Here is a 26,966-nt window from a genome sequence, read left to right as displayed (position 1 = left end):
CAGGGGACGACAAGTATCTAGCATGTGGCAGATTTTCGATCAACGCTGCCTTTCCATCCTGAAGCACACACCTGCCTGGCACGGCTGTCTGGATCCTGTGATGCAGAGGGATAAATGAGGAACTCCCGGGAGAGAAAAGAGGTCCAACCCAGGGGAGCACGGGTTTCTCTAACAAGGAGACATCACATCACTCTCACGCTCTCTTTTTCAACCAAGAGGGGAACTCGACGTCAGTGAATATGAACACCTCAGGGCACCAGAGAAAGTTCACTGCTAAATTGATTTAGATGTCCATCCGACATTCCAGACCAGCCCTGTCCCCACATACGTAGTTTTAAATCTAGTAGTCACATTGGGGAAAAAAAAGGGGGGGGGCGAAGGGAGGGTAAACAAATCTTAAGTTCATCCTTTTGATAACTTTAGTAACAGTTTGTATTCCACCAAAAACAGCATCATTTCAACCTGTAATCAACATAAAAAAGCATTAATGAAATGTCTTACGTCCCTTTTGTAGACGTCTTCAAACCCTGCTGTGTATCCCACGCCTACCGCTCACCTCAGTGAGGACCAGCCACCTTGCAAACTCAGCGGCCAGATATGGCTAGTGCTCACCCTACTGACAAGAGAAGTTTTAGCCGACAGAATGTCATTCACGGATTCCTCGGATCCCTTCTCCACTCAGTCTTCCATCACTACCAAATCCCCACGTGATTTGAGTTCACGAGTATCCGGTCACTGCCGAGCAAACCCGGGAAGCAGAGGGACATGGGAAAAAGACGGAACAGGGGCTGTGGCTAACCTGCCGTACTTTCACAGTCATGGTTTTTGGTTTTTTTAACTCTGGTTAACGTGAATGACATCACCTAGACTACGGCCAGCACGGACTAGAGTGGATTCGTCTGGAAGCAGAGACACAGTACGAGATGATAACCGCAAAATTCATCCAACGTTTTCCAACTACAAGTGAACGTACGGCCAAGTGGGACCAAGGATGCCACCCTCCGGCCTACATGTCGCCCACTTTATGCCGATTTGGGCAGATGTAACTGAAGACCTTACAGACAAGGCAGGAGATGCTCACTGTGTATTGTCCCGGGCAAAAAAAAAAAAAAAAATCTGCTGAAAAACGAAGTAAAAGGTAGGACAGGAGAAACGATACCCTCTAAGATGAGAAAAGAATGTCAGGGCAAAGGCCCTGCCCCTAAACCAGGGACACTGAGGAACACAGAACGGCTAAGGTTTTAGGGAGGACTTACCACATTCCCGGCACTCTGCTAAGCGCTTTGTACACATTTACTCTTCATAACGACCTTCAAGAAAAGTATGGACTAGGATCTAAGGAACTTGCTCAAGGTCCCACGGCCAGTTGGTGGCAGAACGCAAGCTTATGTCACCGAAGGCTGGGCAAACAGGTGTATGTCACCGCGAGCCAGGCAAAGGCAACTGAAAATCTCCATGCACTGCGGCCCCACGTTTCACCACAACACTAGGCACGATCGCTTCTCAAACCAGAGACCTCAAACTACCTCTCCCGCTCTCGCCACGTTAAATCAGCAGAACAGTTGAAAACCAGCTTCCCGGGGAGTCCCCGTGTGGTTCACGTGACATACGAACTGTAAATACGAGCTGGTTCTTACACCACCAAACACATAATAAACACTGGACGGCAGAGAGACGGTGATGACGCATCCTGCCTTGGACCAGGAGGCCAGAGTGCTGGGTTCTGGTTCTAGCTACCTACTGACCACCCTCCCTCCCCACTTGGGCTCCCTGTAGAAAATGAGAAGACAAGTATAAATATCTGAAGTATTTCCAGCTAGGGAATCTTCAAAGCAAAACAAAACAAAACAAAACAAAACAAAACACAGGACTCTGAATTTTCTAACTTAGTAAGTTTTTCCACAATCCAATTACGATTCAGTCCCTAGAAAGAATTTGTTCCTCACAAACAAATGATCAAAATCAATACCCATTACGGGACCCATGAGTCAGCCTCTGGAAAGCAAGAGTTTGTGTCCCACAAAGAAAAGGCTGGGCTGAGAAAACCTTCAAGAACGACAACACCTTGATTTTATCTTTAGGCCTCTATAAACCCTGCAAGATGTCCGCAATCTCCAATTGTGTAAAGTTGTACGAATATCTAACTGGAAACGATACAAAACCTGCATTTTTAGCAACCATCAACTAACTACAGGTTACTTAGTGGGGAATACATGGGACAGCTACAAAGGCCACTCTTGAGTTTGTCTGAAAATTACTTATTTCAGTCTCCAGATTTAGATCACGTAGAATTTGCTCTCCCTGTCTCCTTCTAAAAGAGGAAAAATTCAGAACTTCCTGTCTGCACAAGATGATTCAAAGAATTCTTTTAACTAACGGTGTTTACCTCTTATTGAAACAAAAGATTTTTCTCAGCACGACTTTCAACTTAAGTCCATCCTTTTCAAAGAACAAATAAAAACAAAAACAAAACCATCTCTGTTCCCCTTCCCTTCCAATTTGTATCCTCACCCTACAGTGCCCAGTAAAAACCACCTTTTCAAGCCGCTATTTCTCACACTGCCTCTACTGTACAGATTCTCCTCTCTGTGATGAACGAAGTCAGGAAAACAGGGCTAATTACAAGGGAGACTTGTATTCCCATCACCTTGTCTCGCCTCGGCCGTCATCAACTGCCGCCTCTAATGTGAACCTTATCAGTGCCTTTACTGCCCAGCGCCTACCTGTGCCCTCGTCTCAGGCCCTTCCTCCCAGCTTCCACACTCCTAAACCCTTTCCATGGTTTCCTCGTGCCTACCAATCCTGCCGCCCCAAAGCAGAACAGCCTAGTGGTGAGGAGCAGGCTTCAAATTGTGTCGCTACGATCATTTATGAACTGGCAGGCCTTGGCCAGGGTCTCTGTGTCACTGTCCCACCTGCACCATGGGGAAAAAAAGAACGCGGCTCATCTCGCTGCTTCGGTACTGCACGGGCAACCGATGGAAACGATCACCAGACAAGCTACGGTGTCCGCAGGGGTCGGCCGCTAATACCGCTTCCTGCCTCTCTGGAAAGGTCTTGCCCTCCAAGTTTCCAAAGCACGCATCTTACGTTCTTCAGCCCCACCACCTCCTTTAAGGCCTCGACTGTGTAAACCATCACCTGACGGAACCCCAAACGCAACCTTTTCTTTACGTCTTTCTTCTTCTATCGCCTCTGTTCCACGCCAATCCCTCTCGGTCTAGACCTCCAACCCAAGCAGATCCAGGCAGCCAAGGGCACCTCCCACGGCCGACTCAACCCAAACTTGAACTCCCTGTATCACATCCACCTTCCAAATCCATTCTGCCTTCTGAATGCAGTATCTCACAGACAACCACCACCAGCAGCAAGCAACCTCAAGGAGCAACCTCGGCGCTCTCCTCGGCTCCTTCCCCTCCACCACCCCGACTGCTACCCCCCCCCCCACGGCTCCATCCCCACGCGGCGCCTTAGATCAAGCCCTCTTCTCTCCTAGATGCGCTGCCGTGGTCCCCTCATTTGACCTCCCTGCCTCCGGCCTCCAGAGCTTCCAGAACCTCCGTTCCGTCCTGAGATACTGCCTCGGGACCTCTGTCATTAAAAGCGAAGGCTTTCCGCTTCTACTGCCTAAAGTCCCCGGTCAAATGGTCTGTGTGGAATGACCTTCAGAAGTTGGGCCCCTGCCTGCCTCCTCACTTCACCTCCTACTCTCCCACACCCACCCCTACTCTCCCATCGCCGCTCGCAACACCAGGCTCGCTCAGCGCCTTTCCACAGGCTGCTCCATCGGACTCCCGTGCTGTTCCCCCAGTCTCTGCCCGCTTGCCATACCTACTAGGTCCTGTCTCAGCACAGAAGCCACCTCTTCAAGGGCTCCTCCCTCTCCACGCCGGGCACGAGGTGGCTCATTCACATTCCTATCATAGTATCTGCAGGCTACTTCCCACTAGAGGTTTCTCTCTGGATTCCTTTTCCCTTGGTACTCCCAGGGCCTAGCACAACATCTGGTGCTTACTAAACATTCGGGATCTGTAAAATGGCGGAAATAATCCCCAAAGTAACATCACTTCCCACTTCTCGGGCTCTCCTCCGTCTCAGCACCACAGCCTTCGTCTGTTCATTCTGTACAATCCTGAACGCTATTTTATCCTCCAAGAAATTTTTTAAAGTATAAAAAAGCTGGGGGCGCCTGGGGGGGCTCAGTTAAGCTGAGCTTCCGACTTCCGCTCAGGTCATGATCTCGCAGGTCGTGAGTTCGAGCCCCACATCAGGCTCCTCGCTGACGGTGCGGAACCTGCTTGGGATTCTCTCTCTCTCTCCCTCCCTCTCTCTCTCAAAATAAATAAATAAAAATTACAGAAAAGGGAGTCTGCTCCCCAAATCTCCCTACTTCATTGCCCAGATCTTGCTTAAGTCTTTTCACTTCCTTAAAAGGCATAAAAGCTGGATAATAACTACAGATGTGAAAACAACACCCGTATTTTGGCAGTCAAAAAAAAAAAAAAAAATCAGGACAAATTATCATTCGTAATACGTTGGTTACGTAACTCAGAGTTCAACAAAGATCTCTGGTACCACTTTCCAGGATTCCGAGTGTTGTTGTTCCGTGTCTTACTGAACCTGAAGACCCATGTGAAGATTAAACTGCCAAATGTTTCTGAGGAGATTAAAAATAATTGCTGTAGGAAATAAAGGATATTTTACCACTCACAGCTTTTTTGTTTCCACTTTTGGCTAACTCCGATTAGTTCTGGGTTATAAAGTATGTCATCCACGTTCGTGAGTGGTCTATTACCGTCATCATCTCTCGTGTGTCTTCAGATAATGCTCGCCGCAATCTCTTGCTTGGGAAGTCTTAACTGCCGCTAACGAGGCCAGATCTCTCTCTCCCATGAGCTAGGAAGAAGTGCTGAATGTATTTTCATTCAACCTTCTAATCCTTACGTACTGACCATTCGACCCAGCCACCCCACTACCCCAAAGTCTTTAGGGAAGAGACATAAAAACTGACGTTCAGACAAAAGCCTGCATGCAAATGTTTACAGCAGCCTTATCCACAAGCACCCACAACGGGAAATCACCCTGACGTCCCGCAGCCAGAGAACGGATCAACTGTGATAGGCCCACGTAGCCGTGTCCAAGTTGGCAACAGAAAAGAAGCCAAGTATGGAGATACACCACAGCACGGATGGCTCTCAAATGCACTTCGCTAAGTGAACGAAGCCGTCCGTGTGGCATTCGAGGGACGGAACACATCCGCGGCTGCCAGGGGCGGGGGTGGGAAGGGTCGGTCTACCAACGTCCAGCAGGAGGAAAGTTTTGGGGGTGATGGAACCAGTCCCTGAGCCTGCTGGTGGCAGACACACAGCGCTATATGCTTGTGCCAAAACCCGTACAACTGTTCGCCACGGAGTAAATTTAAAAGTTCTAAAAAGTTAATTATTTAACCACGACTTGGTTAAAGATTATATATAATCAACACAAAGGTGTGGATGTCCTTAATGTTTACCCTGGATGTGGTCACCGTATTGTAGTGATTAGGAAGAGATATCGGGGGAATGAGGAGAGGGCCACCCCAAATCGCCCCCAGATACTTTCGGTTTCCCTTGTATTGGCAACCGTCCCGAGGTCCCCACATCAGGGCAACCTCTGCCCCAGCTGGGAACCAGCTAGATGGGAGTTCTAGCAAGGCTGTGAGGAAGGTTATTCGAAACCAACAGAAGACGGACCCCAGGACGTATTTCAAGGGAAGAAATAAAGGAGGACAGGAGACTCAACTCTGAAAATTCTAACTCCTCCCAGTCAAGGGGATACACAGAAAATTCCACGTACAGGTTGGCTCCCTTCGTCCCATAACCCCTTTCTTAAAAAGGAGTCAAAGTGCGTGGGGGCAGGGAATCTCTTTGGGAGAAAAGAGGGGCGAAAGAGAGAGAAGCGAGCCTCTTCTCCTGGACCATGAGGCTGGGGGGGGGGGTCCTAAAAGCCCCCACTCTGATGTTTCTTAACATAGAAAAACTAATTCGAAGGAAGCAAATGACCAAAATGAAGCTTCGACCACCCCGTGACACTTTCTTTCCAGAGTACCCTCATCAGCCCACACATTCCTCCTCCAGAGGGGATGGCCGTCTGGTCAACCCTGGAGACTGCCGCAGGCCATCCGCACCAGGCTCCAGGTGTGGCTGGCTGCCCGCTTGGTGACCGCGGCAGCGAGGGCACAGGCCCGGCCCCCAGCGTGGGGGCCCCCAGTGTGGGTGCCACCCTGTTCCCTCCTGCCTCTTCCAGGAAAGAAGAGTGCTGTCTGCTCATTCTCCGCACTCACATTCACGTTCGCGAGCCCAGAAAACTCTGTTCCTCTTCGGAGACCTGGGCCTGCTACATTGTTATACCTCAGCCAGAGATCGCCACCTGAGACAAACCTCAGTCCATAGATGAGCCCCTGATTGCTGGCTTGGAGAACCAGCTCTCCAGGCTTAAACAGCACTTGCAGCTGGAAAGACTGGCCTAAATGCAAAACAAATGCGATTTTCCAGGAGCCTTGGGGGGGGGGGGGGGGGGGGGGGGGGAAGGGGGGCAGGGAAAGGAGGAGTCCCAAAGCTCAAAACCGCGGAGAGAGTAAACCAGAACATTCTGTGACATGCAATGCCCTACAAAAAAAAAGGGCTCTCCCACATACTATCCGGAAACGGCCACTGCGAGGAGAGGAGGAGACGGCTGTCCAAGTGAAATAAAAAAAATCACGGACTTTCTAAAGACAGGAGTGAGGGCCTAAATTATAAAACAGCTGATTGTATTAAGCTAATTAAGGTTTATCATGTTAGCCATCTGAGTTTTAGCTGGCACCAGAAAGGCAGGAACAGCATATCGTGCAACGTGGATTGCGATCTGCTTCGCAAGCAGATTTCCACCACGCTCAGACACAGGACCTCTGGCAGTCGAAAATGATGTCGGGTTGAAAACCAATTTTAGCACAGTGATTTGTGAAGAATTCTGTTCCATCGTGGGGGCTATTTACCGGGATACCAGTCCGAGATTACACGTATCTTTATTAAGCACTACACGGCGCATCTGAGCTAACCATGCCCCTGTTTTCCCTTTCGCCGGTTTTCTCACACCCTGGAGGCTCTGCGATCACATGAAAAAATCCCTAACAATAAAAAACCCTTGCGTGCTTGACACCCTTCACTGCAGATATTCTGCCCACCCACTGCCAGCGCACCACTGCCCCATCTTCGGAGATCCTCAGCATTTCAGAAAAGGCGCTCTTCTGCTGAAATGGGAGAGGCACAAGATCCCCTCTTCAAAGTAGGGGAGAAATTTATCTCCAATCCTGCCTTCCGCGGGCGCCTCTTGACTGTACTTCTCCCAAACCAGAAGACAGAACTCCTTCTATCTGTTGCTGACATCGTACTGGAGAGGATTCTGGAGCTGCTGGTTTTTCTGCGTGGGGCACTTGCAGTCTTTTCACAAGGAACCCCAAGGCAAAAACGTTCAGGGTTCCCCCGGAAGCGCTCACTGTCTTTGTTCTTCATTTGGCTACCCTCGCTCCTGCCTCCTCCCCTCTGCTACTCTCAAACCTCTGGTTTTGGGGGTGCATTAAAATGCCAGCTCGATTCTCCCTGCACGCTCTTCAGGCATCAGACATTTTCTACCAGCCACTGCTTATAAAGCTTGGAGTTAACAGGCATCTTTTCACAGATGAAGCCAGACCAGCCGGTTTCCTCCTGGTACTGCATTAGCATTCCACATTAAAATGTATGCCACAAATAATCCAATGGCAAACTCACCGTCCACAGCCCCCAAAATCAATAAAAGCCACTTGACTCGGAGGGAAAAACCTTTCAGGTTAACACAGAGCTCAAGGTAAAAGGAAGGTGATGAATGAACAAAAGGCAAATCAGACGCTTCGAATCCTAAAAAGGAGGCGAGGCTGCCTCGATTTGGCCAAGTCCTTCCTTTCTTTTTTTTTTTTTTTTTTTTTTTTTTTGGTCCTCGACGGGATCACGCTAAATGTGTGCTGCTTTAGTCTTTATGCAAAACAGTGCATTCTCCACAAGGCCCTGATGCCTACCATTCTCTAAACTTGCTTCTTTTCCAGGCCTGCCTCTTCTGAAGGACTACCCGCATGCGAGTTAATGAAGTCATTCTGATTTGGTCTGGAGAGCAATACCATCATAAAGTCACTCTAATCCCATTACACTTGGATAACATTAAGAGTATCTCTTCTCCACTCTGAACCCCAAATTCTCTCCAGGGTACCAATCCACTGTCAGTCTGTCTCGGAATGGATCCTCAGATAAACACTTAAATTCATGCTCAAAATATCGTATCTCACCTTGTGAACCTTGACCTTTTGGAAAGACTTTGGCCCAATGTTCAGTTACTGTCACACGGTTGCATTCTCTGCAAATATGAAAGGGTTAAAAGCAGCCCCAGTCAACAGGCCTACAAGGAAAAAAAAGACAGCATGTATGCCTTACAGCATCACTGGAACGCATTTATGCTCATTTCCTAGAACAATATTGTTACCTTTTGGCCTTCATAATAGTCAGAAGTACCCCCAACACCCTTCAGTAGCTTCTAAAAGGAAAAGCACAAAACAGAACATTCCCTGCAAGAGAGAAACAAAAAAAAAAAAACAAAAAAAACCAAAAAAAAAGGCATGCAAAGTAGCATTCTCCAGCAACAAACAAAACTACCATTACAAACCCATCAGTTCATTTTGGTTTTGTTTTGTTAAAAACACAGAGAAAGAGAGAGAGAGAGAGAGAGAGAGACTGCATACACCAAGAGTCCCCACCCTAGCAAGGCACATTTTTTCTTTAATAAGGGTCATAAATCTCAGCTCCTTGTCCATCCCCTAAGCAAAAGCAAAAGGCAGGAAAAGCCCAAGTTAATCTCAGACCTTGCAAACCTGCACCTTTTCTCCCATCTTCTCTGCACAGAATCTTTTAGGGCTCCATTAGTCACATACCAGTGCTGTGTGGTGTCTAAGTGTGCATTCACATACTGTGTTGGGATGGTACCTTCCTGCAAGGTCCTCTGCTTTTGGCTGCCATGAAGGGAGGAAGCTGCTATCCCACTGTAGTAGCTCAGTGACTGCATTGTGTTCAGGAGCTGATCTGCCTCAAACCAGTTTCAGCCGGTTCTGGTCACCCTACATAAAAAAGCTATGGCAACCCTCCCTGAGTTGCCAACAAGTCCCTGAAAATCATCAGCACGGAGGGGATCTCGCTGGGGGTTGCTCTTCCCTTTTAGGTCTTCGTGAGGAGGGGAAGGTCATCGTGTGTCCCCCCACCGCCGCACAAGCACACAGCCTTGGAAATGCTCGCCTCACAAGCACCCCAGAGCCCCTCGGGGCCCATCCCCCCGGCCCCTCCACCCCAAAGCCCACCGCAGACACTGTTTCCCCCTCCTTCTCCTTCCCCCACTTACCTCCCACAACCTGGCTCACATCTTTGTGTACCTGTGTGTCAGTGTGTGTTCTCTGTGTTGGTGGCTGACAAAGAGCCCCCAAGAAAGCAATCTATGTGTGCCTCCTCACACTGGATGCGTCGGCTGCAGGAGCGGCCTCGGCCTCCTAGCAGAGTGGTGCTGGCTTGTTGACCAGGCTCCTCTCTGCCTGTCACCCCCACCCCACCCAGCCCCCTCCTCCCGTCCCTCTCCTCTCTCTCCCAGCCCTGTCACCACCACCACCACCACCACCAGCCGCCCCCCCAGTCTCCTCCTCCTCCAACCTTCTCTTCTTTCAAGCACCTGGGGGGAGAAGTCCAAATCCCTTCACCTCGGGGTAGGAAACTAGGGATGCCTGGGGTGGGGGTGGGGGGGGGGGCGAGTCAAGGGGCAGTGAGAAAGAGGGGCACAGCGGCCTTTCAGGAATCCTCCGTGAGCCGCCAGCGCTGGAGGAGGGGGTGGGGGGGGAAGGAGCGGGCTCCTGCGCTCACGTGGCCCCCCTCTCTGAACCTGTGGGGCCTAGCGAAACCGGCTCGTCCTCGGCCCCCCCAAGAAGGCTGGCGGGGCGCGAAGGCCGCCCCGTCCCCAAGGCCAGGGTGGGACAGGCCACTGCAGTCAGGCCAAGGGGCCTGAGCCTCACGCGCTCGCCCCGGCCCGCAGGGGTGGGCACGAGGGGCCGGCGCGCCCGCCTCTCCCCGCAGCCCACCCGCGCGCCCCGTCCTGCGCTGCCCTCGCCCCCTCGCTCGCCCCCCGCCGCCCCTCGCCGCCCCCCGCCCCGCGGGCGCACACCCACCCCCTTCCCGGGGTTGGCCTTCGCAGCGGTCAAGCCCGGGCGTCTGGGCCGCAGCTCGGATGACCTTTGTTCAGCTCGGCGCCGCCGGCTGCTGCTGCTGTGGCTGCTGCTGCTGTCGTCGTAGCGGCGGCGGCGGCGGCGGCTTCCATGTTACGGGCGTGTCATCCGCATTCCCGCTGCCGGGGTCTGTGTGTGCGTGTGCGGTGGAGCGGCCTCGCCGCCGCCGCCGCCGCCGCTGCCGCCGCCGCCTCCCGGGCTGCCGGCTCCCGCGCCCCCCGGGCCGCCCCGCTGCCGCCGCCGCCGCCGCCGCGGCCTCGCCGTGCGCCCGGCCCGGGCCCCGCGCCTCCCCGGGCGGCGCGCTCTAGGCCGCGCGGCGGCGGCGGCGGCGGCGGCGGGGCGGCCCGCCACGCCGGGGCCTACGGCTGGGGGTGCGGGCCCGGCGGCGGCGGCGGCGGCCCGAGCGGCGAGCGAACAAAAGGGAGCGCGGCAGAGGGGGAGGGGGCGGCCGGTGGGGGAAGGGAGGATTCGGGGAGAAGGGAGGCGAGAGCGCGAAGCCCCGCAGCCCGGCGGGCGCGGACGCCCGGCCGGCGCCGACTCCGCGGCTGCGAGAGGAGCCCCGCCGACCTGCCAAGTCTCGCCCATACGGGGCCGCCGGGCTGCAGCTTCGCCCCGGAGAGCGGGGTGGTGGTGCCGAGGGGCTGGAGGGAGGGCTGCTGGGGGTTGTTGGGTTTTTTTTTTTTTTTTCCAACGACATTTCGGGCTCTCACCCAGTCCTTGCCGTGGCCCCAAGCCGCAACTTACTCGAGTGGAAGGAAGCAAGGCCTCGCCAAAGATGGTTGAAAAAGACCGTGAGCCTCTACCCAGGATCTTGACGCCAAGGTGGTGTTTTGTTCTCCTCGCAATGGTGGCAAATAAGTAAGAAGAGGGCACGCTATCTTCAGATAAAGGAAATCTGAAATTCTCCCTGGAGGTGGAAGAAGGGGCTCTCCTCTGTCTAGTTAGTGGTTTGGAGCCCTTTTCGCCTTAAACTGAGCCACAAAAGAATGGAAGACACCCCCTGGGGTGGGGAGAAAGACCTGGTGTAAAAGACACACGTTTTGCTTTCAGAGAAAAAGCCACCGGGGCCAGATTGAAACATGGCATGTTCGGTTCTTGCAGGATTTTTTTTTTTTTTTTAAACTGGGGGAATGATACTGAGTAAACAAGATGTAATAGGTAGGTCTTTAAATTCAAGAAGGGAGATGGTGTTCAAATATAGCCAGCACATACTGTACATACAGCAGGTGGCCATAGCCTAGAGAACGCAAAAGGATACATGTATAAACCCCGTGCAGCCCACAGAGGTGTGTATAATCGTGAATACAAACGAGAAGGAGACAATACATTACCAACACACGAGGTAGGCTATTTTATCCAGCCCTGGGTCCTGGGTCCTACCTCTTTCACAGACGTGCGCTCAGTTGAAAGGTTTTTTTTAAAAGGGGAAAGAAACCCCACGTCAACCTAATTGTGCTAACCCAGGAACCAGGACAAAAATGGAAGGATCTGAAAAACATGTCACCATAAGCCCTTTAAAAAGGCTCACTTGCGTGTGAACGGCCGGGCCGGACTCTAAAGATAACCAATATTATTCCAGTGGCCGTGCAGACTCCCAGCATGGGAAGACGTTTGGGTGTATTTTATTTTAAATGAGATTAATTGGTTAATATTTGCAAAGTGGGCTGAAAAGTTGTTGGGTTTTGGTTTTTTGTGTGTTTTTTTTTTTCTTTTTCTTTAAATCTCAGTATGCCTCTCCTTTGCATTAACTTCCATTGAGGAAGCCATTGTTCTCTGTTATGGAGACACTATGATGTAAATTGCAAGTAGCATTTTTGCTATTTAAGACTTTTCATGTAAATGAACCGAATGATTATCTCACGGAAGAGTCGTTGGTCTTTCAAACAGCAAATTGTTGGGAGTTGCACCTAAATTGGCACACGTATTTACACATGGCTCGAAAGACCCAGGCAATCTGCACGTTTTGTCACATTTCTCAGTGTTACAGGATGATGAAATTGAAACACCCATCTTCTTTGAGGCTGAAAACGATGCCAGTGCTCTGTGGGTTGAGTTTCAACTTTACCTGGGCTTGATTTCATCTGAAAGGAGGCCTTTTTTTCTTCGCCCAAAGGTGGGCCTCTATTAGCATGCACGTAAAAAACATTCCATGCATTGAAAAGTATACAAGGACCTACTTATCTGAGATCTTGACACAATACACCCATTACAGTATATGAAATTGCATAATACACGTATCCAAGTGAGTTGGGTTTCCTAGATTTGGAATCTTTGTTTACTTAAAACACTCTTGCCCCTCCCCCACTCCTTCTCTTAAAAGAGTAGAAAGCACATCACAGCAGTGTTCGAATGGTTTACAAGAATTGTATTACCAAAACTAAAGTCTCCACGTCTTATTTTTATCATAACGAGTCGTCAGTGGTACGGCTGCCTCGTGGCTTCATAATGCCAAATACTCTTTGAGCAGAGCTTTTTACAAAGCCCAGCGTTTGGGTCAAGCTCGCTGGAGGAAATTAGGTTGAAAGCACAATTCATCACATGCACAAACGGCAACAGATAACATTGCATCTGCTTTCAAAAACCATAAGCAACCAAAAATAAGAAATAAGAATTTCCTGCAAATGATCTCAGTTCTATTTTTCCAAAGAGGATTTCAGAGAAACCCTCTTGCCAGGTAGACCAATAGTTAAAAGCCAAGCGCCCATCCTAGCCCATTCCATAAAATTATTGAAATTCACAGCAGAAAAAAAAAAAAAAAACCCACACATTTTAGTGTGAGTTTTTTAAAAATGACACTACCCTCTTCCAAAACATCAACACAAAGGTTCATTCTGTTATCCTACGTACGTAAGGCTATCTTGGGCACCATTCTGCTTTGCGCAACAGTTTAGAAGAAGCAACTGGACCGCACGAATGAAATAAACTATTATTTGAGTACTGTAGATAAGAAAGAACAAAGAAATCATATCAGTCTTATGCCAAATAGAAACTAAAGGAATTCCAAATCCTTTGGGATTTTGTTTGTTGCTGCTTTTATTTCTAACTCTCAGTGTCTTAGCGTTTCCTCCAATCAGTGTATTGCAGAATCCCAGCTTTTTTTTCTTTTAATCCTTTTGTGGTTTGAAACCGGCTTTGCAAGTGCATATAGACACCAGTCTACACATAACACTCTACCTCCAAATTCCACCATGAATTCGGAAATTCCTTTGTTAGACAGAGCACACAAAAGGTGTGTTCCTTGAGGATAAGGAGACAAAAAAACGAGAAGCAAAACCTCTTCTTTATCTCACCGTCAAAAGGCCTCGCAAACCGCTCCTAACCCGACAACCTCCTGACCTGAGCTACGCATTTTTTTAGCTCAAAACTAAGGCAGGCCGGGGCGATTATAGAGCTTAGTGTGTTACATTTGCTTTTAGAGAAATGATCACACTATTCCACGCTAGCATTCTAGTTTCAAGATCCGTAGCTGAGTGGCCAGCAAGGAAAAGTCATCTTTTTAACATCTGAATATTGATAGAATCAGGATGTTTTCTTTGTATTTTCCAAAAACATACCCTTGAAAGAAACCATAATCAGATTTAAATTATTATTAGCCTACCAGAAAGAGACTGAGGGCAAGTCTGGGAAAGGATTCCCCTTATCCTTTGTCAGTGATTTTATAAATAGATTGTCTGTAGCAAAGCCGCGTACCCTTTCCTGACCCTTGGTTTGGAAATGCCTTCCACTCAGAGACCTGAATGTGGGGGGAAGGGAGATGTCTGTCTGTTCAAAGATAACCGAAGCATATTAAAAAATTGTTTAAGTTTACTTGAGCAAAAATCGATTCAAACTGGGCCGTGCCAGACCGGAAGTGGTTGGAAGCGCTCCGCCCACAAGAGCCCAGGGAAAGACCGAGAAGGTGCAGGGACAAAGAAAGGAAATTATTCGATTGGCTGCAGCTTAAAGCCCAATTGGCTGTTTGTGACTGGTTGCCCTTAGCTTTTCCATTATGTGACCTTGCGTATTTACAGGCTGAGATTTGGGTTTGCTTACGTTTGGGTTGGCCACCATGTCATTCCAGCCACCTCAGTCCAATGGACTCCTGGTTTAATTAATTTAACCGTCCAAAGTTGGGCATTATGTAGGAGGCCCCTAGATATTTGCACGACTTCCTGAGTCCTGGCTACTAGACAGAACCGCTGATGTTTATCTCCTACTGTCACTGTAGGCCTAAATGTTGGAAAGCCAGCCTTGCCCAAGGAAAGAGAAGGGCAAAGTGTTGTGTTATGGACTCCAGAGAATCAAAGGAGAGGCAGAAGTGTGGAGTTTGGCACACCAGCAAAGAATCGTCTTCAGGAACGATGGGCCAAAGGGCAAGGCCTGCGGAGAATTTTCTAAGATTTCCTAACCCTTTATAACTTTTACATTAGGTCTGAGGTTCTTTGAAAGGGACTGGTATTTGGGCTTCTTTTCACTCTCTAAGCCCAAGATGAGGGAGGGAAAGCTGAAAGGTGTCTGAGAAAAGGAAAAGCAATCAGGGTTCATCTGTTAAGGAGGAGAAGGGAGCAGACAGGAAATAGGGACTTCTTTCTACCGGAGAACTTCTCCCCTGCAGTACAAGGGCTCTCTGAGCGCCGTGAATCTTCATCTTCGCCTCTGCCCACACCACCCCCACCATCCCCACCAGTTAGCACAATGCCTTGTACATCCCACAGTTGAAGTTAACTAGTCCCTGGGATGCCTGACTGTCCAGGCACGCAGCTCTCAGACTCAGCCCCAGACACCCCCCAGACCAGACCCATCTCCCCATTGACTCCACCCTCTGGTGGCACCAATCCCCCTCCTCTGCTCCATCACTGTGTGCTGTGGATTCGACCTCCCACATGTCTGTTCGTTCCAGAACCTTCTCTCCACATCCACCACTGGATGCCACACCTAGCCCACCGCTTCATTTCTCTTTCCCTGACCGATCTTCAGGCCCCCAACCTGGCCAACTTCCCATACATGCTCCACATTGAAAACCCTGGGAGGTTCTGACGATACCTCTGTGTTGGCCCTCTGCTCAAACCTTTCCATTTCTCTCCATTGTCCTTAGAGTGAGGTCCAGACTCAGTAAATAATACAGCATCCCTTGCCCCTCCCTTCTCTATTCCAAGATGCAACCTCATTGAACTTTTTGTTATTTGAATGAGACCTGATTGCTCTCACGGTCAGGCCTTCACCCTGCTATTTCCTCTTTCTAGAGGACTTTTCCACCCTTCTGCAACCCCCTTTGTCTCACTCACTCCCTAGTGCTATCTTTAGGCTTAATTTATGTCACTCACTGGGGAAGTCTCCCCTGACCTCTCCCCGCCACGACAAGCTGAGGCTGGGTGCCCCTGATGTGTGTTCCTACATTGTCCTTTTTCCTACCATATTTGAGGTTTATTCAGCTCGCTCCAGGAGACAAGAAACTTGTGAGCTCAGACACAATGATAGTTTGGCTCGCTTGAGTTTTCCCACCACACACAAAAAGCCATTTAAAAATTAGGAGGCCAGGGGCACCCGGCTGGATCAGGCAGTTAAGCATCAGACTCTCGATTTCGGCTCAGGTCACGATCTCACGGTCTGTGAGTTCGAGCCCCGCGTCAGGTTCTGTGCTGACAGCTCAGAGCCTGGAGCCTGCTTCGGATTGTGTCTCCCTCTCTCTCTGCCCCTCCCCCACTCACGCTCTCTCATTCTCTCTCTCCCAAAATTAAAGCTCAAAAAAAATTTTCAAAAATGAATAAATAAGTAAAACATGAAAAAAAACTTTTTAAAGTAACTACAACTTAGGAGTTCAGGTCATCAAGATTGATTAAACACCAATGGGATTTTTTTAAATGACATTTAGAGATAAGAGATGATCAAATACTTTACAATGTTTGCTAACCTTAATGATAAATTTATTTGATGCCAAAAAACCCAAAGCCACATCTCATTGGGGAAACACGGGTTATTCCTGGAAAGGTAGAAAATATAAACAAATGTTGAAATATGAAAATAATAACCAGAAACTATGACTGCAAAATAAAATACTTTCATTTGTCAGCAAACAGTTGGAAGACGCTTAGAAAATATTGCTGTGGATTTGAAGAAACACGTATTAGAATAAATTACACAGTGTGGGAGGACTGCTCTACTATTGAAAGAAAAGTACAGCTATTTCTAACATGCCTCTGCTTAGGGTATATGTTTGATCCTGTTCCAATGATGACATTTCTGAAAAAAACATATTTTTTATGAACCACCAAATAAAAAGTTTTGCAGAGAAGGTATATTCTAAACAATAAATGATTTCTTTAACGAAAATAATACGTGTATATAATTTTTTAAATTAAGTTTTTTTTTTTTAGTACTCTGTAAACCCAACGTGGGGCTCAAACTCCCAACCCCAAGACCAAGAGCCGCGTGCTTTTCCAACTGAGCCCCATTGCATATAATCTGTTCTTTAATGTGTAACAATAACAACTAAAAAAGCAGCTTCTCTACAGAAATGTAAAATTCTGGGATTAAGTTACAAAAATTCCAACACGCAAAATTAACCACTGAATCATGCACAGATAAGCTTTTGAAGCCAAGAAATTGAAGCCAGAAGTTTATACATTGCTACTGTCGGGGAGGAAGAATTCCCTCTGCTACTCAAGGTCCTTCTAGCTAGACTAAGAATAAACACGACATGAGACAGATTAACAGGAGAAAAATCAAACTTAAAGTAAGAGGAATCCACACAGACGTGGAAATTCCAAACAGTGAGGCAAAATGATCTTATATGAGCTGAGAGGGGTAGAGTCTGAGGATACAAAGGTGAGAAAGACCATTAGGGGGGAGGTGAGAGGAGATGTTTGCAAAACAAAGGTTGCTCTGTTATGCAGATAAATTTCTTCGGTTCAGGGGAATCTCTGTTAACAGCTCTCTTCCTGGTACCTGCAGGCAGTTGAGGAATCTCCTGGGTTTGGATTGCTTTTAACTCAAAATAATGTTCTTGCCAAAGTGGGCATCTTGGGGGCGGCCTGCCCTTGGCCTCTATACTGCAGGATATTATCAGTGGAGTTAATTTCATTTTTAAAGGGGCGGGGAGAAGGAATTTATTCCTGTCCCTAAACTGAGGATGTTCCTGCACTTTGAAAGAGAAGGCATTGACTACTGAAATCTTTTATATCACACAGCGGTTTGCTGGCTATGTTATAGCAAAGAATGCAAAGGTGAGTTATTCACTGTAGTTTCAAATTTGCTGAACTTTTCTTTGGTAAATGCTGTCTGTAATATGCTATCCGGCAACTATTTCTTAGAACAAAAAGTGTTTAATCTGTCACTTTGAGGTAAAGAGAACCTTTTAACCATGAAAACGAAAGTGACCACTTTCAGGAAGAAACTCATGCTATGGAGAGAGCATTTTAGAAACAGGTGTTTAGAAATCACTCATAATTTGGTGCTAAAAATTATGGGGGCGCCTGGGTGACTCCGTCAGTTAAGCATCTGAGTATTGATTTCAGCTCAGGTCATGATCTCACGGTTCCTGTGTTTGAGCCCCCTCGTTGGGCTCTGTGCTGACAGTGCAGGTCGTACTTGGGATTCTTTCTTTCCTCCTCTCTCTGTCCTTCCCCCGTTCTCTCTCAAAAATAAATAATTTTAAAAATAAATAAATATTACATATGAATATTACCTTTGACAGCTATCAGATGTGTATACTTAAACTGTCATGAACAGAATTTTCTTTTCTTTCTTTTTTTTAACTTTATTGATTTATTTTGAGAGAGACAGAGAAAGTGCAAACTGGGGAGGGGCAGAAAGAAAGGGGGACAGAGGATCTGAAGCGAGCTCTGTGCTGACATCAGAAAGCCTGACGCCGGGCTCGAACTCCCAAGCCATGAGATCCCAAGCCATGGGGTCAAATCAGACGTTTAACCGACTGAGCCACCCAGGAAATTCTCTAACAGAATTTCCTAAACCATTAACAATTACCAGATGAAAGATTGTGCTTTCAGTGTGCTTGAAGCTGTTTAAAATATAGAAATGCAAACGTAACATCTTCCAATTTATATCGCGGGAACAATGGACTGACTTTGGTAAACAGGGATTCATCAACTAAATTTCAACTAAACCTTTTAGTTGGTAGATGAGATTGAAAAACAAGCGTTATGGGTCGCCTGGCTGGCTCAGTAGAGCAAGGGACTCTGGATCTCGGGGTTGTGAGTTTGAGCCCCACATTGGGTGAAGAGATCACTCATATATAAAATCTTTATTAAATTTCTTTTAAGTAATCTCTATACCCAATGTGGGGCACAAATTCACAACCCCGAGATCCAGAGTCCCATGCTCTACTGACAGAGCCAGCCAGGCGCCCCTAAAAACCTTAAAAAAAAAAAAAGAAAAGAAAAGGGGCACGTGGCTCTTGGCTGGCTCAGTCAGTGGAGAGAGCAATGCAGACTTTCAGGGTTGTGAGTTCAAGCCCCACTTTGGATATAGAGACTACTTAAAACTAAAATCTTTGTTTTAATTTTGTTTAATGTTTATTTATTTTTGAGAGGGAGAGAGAGAGAGAGAGAGAGACAGAGACAGAGTGCGAGCAGGGGCAGGGCAGAGAGAAAGACAATCCAAAGCAGGCTCCAGGTTCTGAGCCATCAGCGCAGAGCCTGACGTGGGGCTCGAACCCACAAACCGTGAGATCATGACTTGAGCCAAAGTTGGATGCGTAAACGACTGAGCCACCCAGGTGCCCCTAAAATCCTTAAAAAAGACAAAAAAAGTTTAAAAAAAGGGAAAACAAGCATTATCAGTAGTATGTGGTGAAAATAATCCACCCCTTCCAACGGTACATAACTTTGTGAAGCATCTTTTCTCCCTAGGATGGCCTAGGTCTTTAGATCGCTTTATCATAAAGCATGTTTTATATTCAAAACTTTAATGAGAGCAAAATACTTCATACTGTTACTAAAGAAAAGGAAATTTTAATCGCGTTGTTCAATCCATCAGAGTTTCAACCTTCTTTGACTTCTATTTTTACGTATGATCTGCAATATAATGACAGATCAGCATAGCACTCCCTGTGTTGAATTTGTAAGTGGATACATAGGTGTGATTGAGCAAGCCTTGAAAAGCCAGTGGGTCCAAAAAATTTCCTCGAGCGGACAAGGGCACTTTGGCCGGCCCTCGTGAAAAGCACGGCACTTAGAGCCTGGGTTTGCGGAAATAAACGGCACGTGGTGCTCCCTAAACCCGATCCAAGCATCAGATAAATAACACCCTCACGCTCTCTTTGAGTTTCCTCCTCAGCCGCTCACCAAATGTCAAAGCTGCCTGGACTGCGACACCCGCGGCGAGCTCCCGGATCCCCCCTTTCTGGCAGTGCCTCTTCCCTGATCTTGTCCCTCCCAGTGCATCACACGGGGTCTCGACAAGCCGACCGCAGCCATGGAAAATTGAGAGCGTAAACCACAACCAGCGAAGCTCCCTCGGGCCCCGGACACCACGCACACACCCTCGGCAGCTTTGCAGAGGGCGCTGTGAATACGCTCCAGGGGCTAACCATCTGTCCAGCTTCTTTTAACGAGGGCATCCTACTCTTTACCTTCTAACAAGAATTAACTCAAGGGGAATAATGACCCATTCTCTTGGGGCATAAAATAAACCCTCGGGGGCGCCTGGGTGGCCCCTTCGGTTAAGCATCTTACTCTTGATTTCAGCTCAGGACGAGATCTCACGGTTTGGGTTTGTGGTTTGTGTTTGTGCGTTAACCCTTGTGTCAGGCTCTGCACTGAACACAAGGAGCCTGCGTGGGATTCTTTCTTTCTCTCCTTCGCTGTCCTCCCCTCACCCCCCCCCCCCCCCCGCACACGCTCACAGGTGCTCTCTGTCTCCCTCTCTCAAAAATAAATAAGCATCAACAAACAAACAAATTAGTTAATTAAGTCCGCTTGCCCCTTTTTGGCTGTCTCCCTTAATGAAATGACGGTCTGAAAGATCTCTACTTTGGGAATTCTCCATCGGACACCTCCCACCAGCCTCCTCTTGAACTTCTCTCTTACCTTAACTTCCATGATGCCTTTCCCCTTGCCATAAAGATCATTTTGAGGCTTTCTTAGCTGATTCTTCCGCATTCGTAGGATGGATTTTTCTCAGGGTTTTATTTCTGTTTTTTTCTTTAGTTTTTGTTTGTTTGTTTGTTTGTTTGTTTCAGTAAGGTCTCCGCCCAATGTGGGGCTTGAACCCATGACCAGGAGATCTAGAGTCGCATGCTCTACCGACTGAGCCAGCCCAGTGCCCCAAACCTCCTCTTTTCCAAATCTGCACCTATTGGGTAAAAACATCGGCCCTCGAGGTTTCCAATATCTATTCTGATGTTCCCCAAACGATGTTTCTAGTGTTACTCTCTCTAACTCCAGATCACAACGAATTGCCAAGTAGATTAGAGACATCACTGACAATCACTTTAAACTCAGGAGGTCCAGAAATGTATCTCTCCCTCTTCCACCGTCCCTTCTCCATCCTACCCTACATCCCCCAGGAGAGGGCTGACAGTTCTAACTGCAGCCATCACAGCCTTTGCCCTCTTTCTGTGTGCGTTGATGCCTTGTTTTAAGCAGTTGACTGTCACCGGGTCTCTTACAGAGACTTAAGGATCCACTAATCTCTTTTCAACCAATTTCTTCTCACCAACAGCCCTTAAGCAACCAGTTTATCATAGGAAATGCACAGCCACCACGCTCTTTCTTTCATCTACAAGGAAAAGGCGCCTCTCGTCGGAAGCTGGCTCCCCAAATAGGACCCACACAACCAGCTGACAAGGCAAAACCAACTTGAAGGCTTACCATGGTAAGTCGGGGAGAAGAACACCTCAAAAGCTCAGGCAGCGTTTCAGAGACGGGTAGGTAAGGTCACAGTTTATTGAGAATTGGAAGCTTGGCTTAAGGTGGGTCTCTCAACGTGGGAACTTGACTAAGGGATGGAAGAATTGAGGATTGGTGGAAACAGCAAGGTGAGGACTTCGAGGTGAAGGATTCAAAGAATTTTAGAATCCAAACTCTTGGGTCCTTTCCATTGGGTCTTTGAAGAATTTCCTGTACCTAAGGAGCAAAGGTTCCCTTGGGCAAAAGAGTTTTGGAAGAAGAAAGAAATGCTAATGAAAACTATGAAAGAGCAAAGTAATGTTAATGTAGATACTAAGGTGTGGTTTCAGTTCTCAAGGAACAGGCTGGGGTCGGGGAATAGCCAGGGTAGTTCTCCCGGATAAGACCTGGGGACTGGAGAAGAAAGAGAAAACATCCCGCGGAAGTATTTCAAAGTCTTCTCGAACCTACTAAATAATAAAGCATTTGGATAAATAAAAATCTCAGTAAAAAGATCTGATCTTTTTATCCTTATCAAATCCAGAGTCTTGCCATTAACGAGGGCCAAATCTTGCCATCTATAAATCCAAGACAATCACGGGACTGCTACATGATCAGGTGGGTCGGATCTGGGAAAAGAACTGTTTCAACATTTAGTCTCAACCTATTTATTTACTTAAGTTTATTTTGAGAAAAAGCATAACCAGGGGAGGGGCAGAGAGAGAGAGAATCTCCCAAGCAGGCTCCGAGCCCCGCTCGGGGGTTGACCCCACGAACCGCAAGATCGTGACCTGAGCCGAAACCAAGAGTCAGATGCTTAACCGACTGAGCCCCCCAGGCGCCCCCCCACCGCCCCATTTATTCTTTCTTTCAAGATTTTTTATTTTTAAGTAATCTCTCCACCCAACATGCGCCGCGAACTTACCACCCAGGGATCGAGAGTCGCGTGCCCCACCCACTGGGCCAGCCACGCACATCTCTTAACCTCTCTATTTTGTGTTAAAATGTTTCTGTTGTTTCTGCTAGGAAACAGAAGGAAAAAAAAAAACCTTCCTCTTTTATGACTTCCTAGGAAAGATGTGAATACGCACTTGGAACCAAATAGAAAAAGCCCATGAACAGATATAAAGCCAGGGAAGGCCTCCCTTCATTCTAGAGCTGGGGCTCTCTAGGTAGCATTTGGAAAAGCATTCGTAATCTGTCATCCAGGACACTGTCTGACAATGGGCCCTCCAGTTGGGGGGTGTCCCTGCCAGTGTGGAAACAACAGGGGCTCTCACGCTCATCCCAAACTCTGATGCTTATGGGACGGGATTTAAACCAGCCCTTCCGGGGGCGCCCGGGGTGGCTCAGCCGGTTAAGCGTCCGACCTCGGCTCAGATCATGATTTCACGGTTCGTGGGTTTAGAGCCCCTCGTGGGGCCCTGTGCTGACGGCTCGGTGCCTGGAACCTGCTTCGGATTCTGTGTCTCCTTCTGTCTCCGCCCCTCCCCCCACTAGCATTCCATCTCTCTCTTTCAAAAACCAATAAACATTAAACAAAAAAATTTTTTTAATAAAAACATAATGGTAAAGCAATCCTTCCATCTGACAACCAGCCTGCCTTGAGAGACCCCCAGCAGGACCCTCCAGCACGGAGCCGTGAGCCTAAGGTTGTAGAGATGCCCTCCAGCCATGCCCAACGTGGAGCTTTGAGGCTGACTTCCATTCTCAGGCCATGGTCAACAGTCCCCCATCACTACTTCGTGCCCACTCTATGTCCTTTTCCACCACTTGGACTTTGGTAAGCACATCATAGAATTAGAGCCTGAGTAGCTAATAGAACTCTGAGGAAGAGTTACACCACCCGGCTGTGGCTATTAAGTGGCTGCTGGTGCAGAGCCCGAGTCTTTTTTTATTTTTATTTATCTATTTGTTTTTAACTTCATTTATTTTGAGAGAGAGTGTGCACGCTTGAATGAGGGAAGGGTCGGAGAGAGACAGGGAGAGGGAGAGAATCCCAGGCAGGCTCCACGCTGTCAGCACAGGGCCTGACCTTGAGCCCGATCTCACATCCGTGAGATGAAGACCTGAGCCTATACAAGAGTCAGACGCTTAACCAACTGAGCCAGCCAGGCGCCCCCGGGGCCCACGTCCTGAAGCTAGAGCTGCGAGGCTGCTCGCGTGGATGCTGCTTCCACGGATATCTACCTGCCTGGCTCCCTCCCTGACCTCTCTGCCCAGCTGTCACTTTTTCAGAGGGTGCTTCTCTGACCACCGTTAACTAGAATGGCACGCTTATATCTCCAGCTGACACTTTCCTCTGCTTTATTTGGCCCGTAGCACTTACCTCCACCTGGCTTTATTTTTAAGGTCGCCGGATAAAACACATGCCGCCTTCAGGACCTACTTTCCCTGCAAAGTCATCCGTTGTTCATCTGGGATTCAAATTTAACTGGGCGTCTTGTATTTTTATTTGCTAAATCTGATCGTTATATTGTGTCTTTCCCTCCCACTCCGGTAGAAACTCCGGGAGACATAGATGTGGTCTGTTGGATTCGCTGCTCTAAATCCCCAGCATCGAGTGTTCTGGGGCCTTGTCAGGGCAACACGGCACCAACCGAGGCCTTAGGGCTAACAGGGCAACGCATGCCACATTCCCATCTGGCTTCCGCTGTCTCCTTGGAAAATTTCCAATTGTAACGGGGATTCCAAGGATGTAAACGTTTGCTTTCTGGTCCAGATACTGGATTAAGACCACCAGTACATACCAACCTGCCAAACCCCGGGCAAAGGACAGCTTACAAATCCTACTGACACAAATCTGAATTGAGTCATAAATGTGGCGATAAAAACAGAATCCTTTTTTTTCTTTAAACAGATCCCTCCCTATCCGTTCCTTGTCCCGCCAAGCAGCCCCCATCTACAATCACCAGATTTCCTTCCCCAACTGCATTCACTCTGTTACTCCTCTATTGAGCTCTCGTTCCCATAAGCTAGAAAACAAAACTACATCCATCAAATACTGTCCTCAACAGCTAGCCTTTAAAATGCACGGACGTGTCTGGGGTGATAGTTTGGGCAGCTTCATTTGATGTTCTGACAACTGAGTATTGTTAGTTTTGACTCGGTTACTTAGAGGAGACTTTGTAATTCTCCCCCAATCACTCATGTGTATTTACTCAGCTAAGTAACTCTTGTGACCCGTGGCATTCCTCTCATGGGTCTTTTCCAGAGGCAGGAAGCCAGAAAGGCAGTGGAAGCTTAAAAAGCACACCTTTTCTACCCAGCAACAGAATATGAGAACTTCTTGCGTGGTTTAAACTTGATGAGTTTCCACCCAGAAGGAAGTAAACTAAGATTTTTTTTTTTTTTTCCTTCTGTCTCTTTCCCCATCCCACCCACTTGGAGAAAAGAAGGAAGGGGAGAGAGGGAGGGAGGGAGACGGAGGAAGGAAGGAGGAAAGAAAGAAAGAAAACGGGAAGACATCTACGTTATACAAATAAATTGCCATGTATTTCTTTTTTCTTGCTAATTCCTTTGAGCTGTGCCTTACATAACCCTACAGCATAGTTCTGGGTAATGCCTATCTCTGTCCACCTTGAAGTAAATGACCAAATCCCAACAACATAGTGGTGGGATACAGGAAGAAAGTGAGGCTAACCATCCAGACAGATGCTTTTGAAAACCTGCCCAGAAAATTTTAACGATCCAAGAACCGACCCCATAAAGAAAAAGTCAAAACAGGTGACAGACCTAGACAGCCAGGCATAATGGGGCTGCGGTTTAGAATACAAATACCAGGGGTGCCTGGGTGGTTCAGTCGGTTGAGCGTCTGACCCTTGGTTTCCGCTCAGGTCATGATCTCACCATTTCCTGGGTTCAAGCCCTGAGTTGGGCTCTGTGCTGCCAGTGCAGAACCTGCTCGGGATTTTTCTCTGCCCTGCCCCAATTCATGCTGTCTCTGTCTCTCAGAATAAATAAACTTGGGGCGCCTGGGTGGCTCATTCGGTAAGCGTCTGGCTTTGGCTTAGGTCATGATCTCACGGTTTGTGGGTTCGAGCCCCGCGTCAGGCTCTGTGCTGACAGCTCAGAGCCTGGAGCCTGCTTCCGATTCTGTCTCTCCCTCTCTCTCTCTCTTTCTGCCCCTCCCCTGCTCACATTCTGTCAATCTCTGTCTCAAAAAATAAACATTAAAAAACATTTTTTTAAATAAATAAGCTTAAAAAAAGAATTCTAGAATAGGAATACCAGAGAAAGCATATGCTGTGCCGCTTTGCATTAGCTCTCTTGGGAACCGATTGTGCTCTGTCCCACATAACATGGTTTCTGAAGTTCATAAAACATTCCCCTGCCTTAACGGGCACATGTTCCGTATTCTGAAGTGCCTTTACACTCTCAGTAGTCATACTGGAACACAGTGAAGGCATCTGGGTGCTTTGGGTGGGTCGGACGTCCCCTGTGCTCTCAACGCTCTAAACCACAGCCTGCCAGTTTGCCACGCTTCTATGGTTCTCGTACCTCTTGGATTTTCCTTGAGCTGTCAGGAGTCCCTTCTGCCTTTCCTGGGGGACTCCTTTTCTAATCAGCTATGGAAACCAAGTAACCAAGTTTGCAAGGAAGCATGACTAACCTGAGAGGTGGAGCCCACGCTCCTGGAGTTTCCACCTTCTGGCAATTTGTAAGCATCGCCTCCGCTCCGCATTCCTCAGGTGTGTTTTAAAAATTTTTTTTTTCAACGTTTATTTATTTTGGGGACAGAGAGAGACAGAGCATGAACGGGGGAGGGGCAGAGAGAGAGGGAGACACAGAATCGGAAACAGGCTCCAGGCTCCGAGCCGTCAGCCCGGAGCCCAACGCGGGGCTCGAACTCACGGACCGCGAGATTGTGACCTGGCTGAAGTCGGACGCTTAACCGACTGTGCCACCCAGGCGCCCCCTCAGGTGTGTTTTAGAAAGCCGCCTTTGCAGCTGACTTAGCTGACCTCTTGGTGTGTGAGTGGGAGCAAAGAACACCCAACACTTATGGGGCACTCACTCTATGCCAGGTCCTGTCGAAGCACTTTGCTCAGTACGTATCATCTCATTTAACACACATTCTCTCACACAAACCTCCGAGTTGAGTCCTGGGATCGTCTCAGTTTACAAATGAGGCTTTCTTGAGCACACAGCCTTCAACAATGGAGTCAGCACTCAATCTCAGGCGGGCTGGCGCCATGTTCCATTGACCACTGCTCAACATGGAGTCCAAGCTTGAAAGTCCTGAGTCATCCAAAGCCCTCCGTTAGCCTTCCCACCATGCTCTAATTTTTGTTGAGCCTGTGGAACCCTGTCTCCTAACACCCCATGTCTCTTAGGACAAAATCCAACTCCTTTATGTGCTCCAACCCTTGCTTACCTCCCCAGCTTCTCAGGCCCACATCCTCTGGCAAGGAGCACTCCCATGGTGGTTCCTCATGGTCTCCCTGTTAGAAGAAAGTCTTTCTTGCCTTGAGAGCCCTGCACCAGGGCTCTCCGCTTCTCCACCTCTGCTGGGTTCTTACTCACTCTTCATTACCTCTGGGTAAACTCAGAGACCTGGTCACTGACTTGGGTCCTCCAGCTAGGAGATCCATTAACACCTGTTTCCCCAGTCGTTGGGTTTCTTCCACAGGAGCAAGGTTGCTTATTTGCCTACCCCCTGTGGACTGTAGAGTTAAGATGGGACCCTCTGTCTGATTTGCCATTAAATCCCCAAAGAGTAGCCATAACCGTTATTCATTCAGCAAATGGACCAAGCTCTATGTGTACCCGGGATTTTCTCATTTAACCCTTCTTCCAGGATTACTTCATTTAAACTTCCTTACAACTCCCTGGACAAT

At 48.2% G+C, this 26,966-nt stretch overlaps 1 protein-coding gene across 8 annotated transcripts in view; it reads right to left on the bottom strand.

Moving 5' to 3' along the window:
* Window positions 1-10,468, bottom strand: part of ZNF532 (zinc finger protein 532) — a 110,482-nt gene extending 100,014 nt beyond the window's left edge. For 2 of the 8 annotated variants that reach the window (XM_043558997.1, XM_043558998.1), the window contains exons 1-2: window positions 8,527-9,351; window positions 8,333-8,400 (exon numbers count right to left, since the gene is read on the bottom strand). In XM_043558997.1, the coding sequence (XP_043414932.1) occupies window positions 8,333-8,400; window positions 8,527-8,540 (82 nt within the window). In that variant the 5' untranslated portion in view covers window positions 8,541-9,351. Of the gene's footprint in view, window positions 1-8,332; window positions 8,443-8,526; window positions 9,352-9,432; window positions 9,636-10,243 lie in introns of those variants that run through there. The other 6 variants (XM_043558991.1, XM_043558990.1, XM_043558992.1 and 3 more) reach the window with 6 other exon arrangements.
* Between the last annotated feature and the right edge of the window lie 16,498 nt (window positions 10,469-26,966).

This window comes from Prionailurus bengalensis, chromosome D3, assembly GCF_016509475.1.
Source record: "Prionailurus bengalensis isolate Pbe53 chromosome D3, Fcat_Pben_1.1_paternal_pri, whole genome shotgun sequence".
NCBI classification, from domain to species: Eukaryota; Metazoa; Chordata; class Mammalia; order Carnivora; family Felidae; genus Prionailurus; species Prionailurus bengalensis.
Note: the sequence above shows the minus strand (reverse complement) of the source record. Positions and strands in the feature narration are given on the sequence as shown.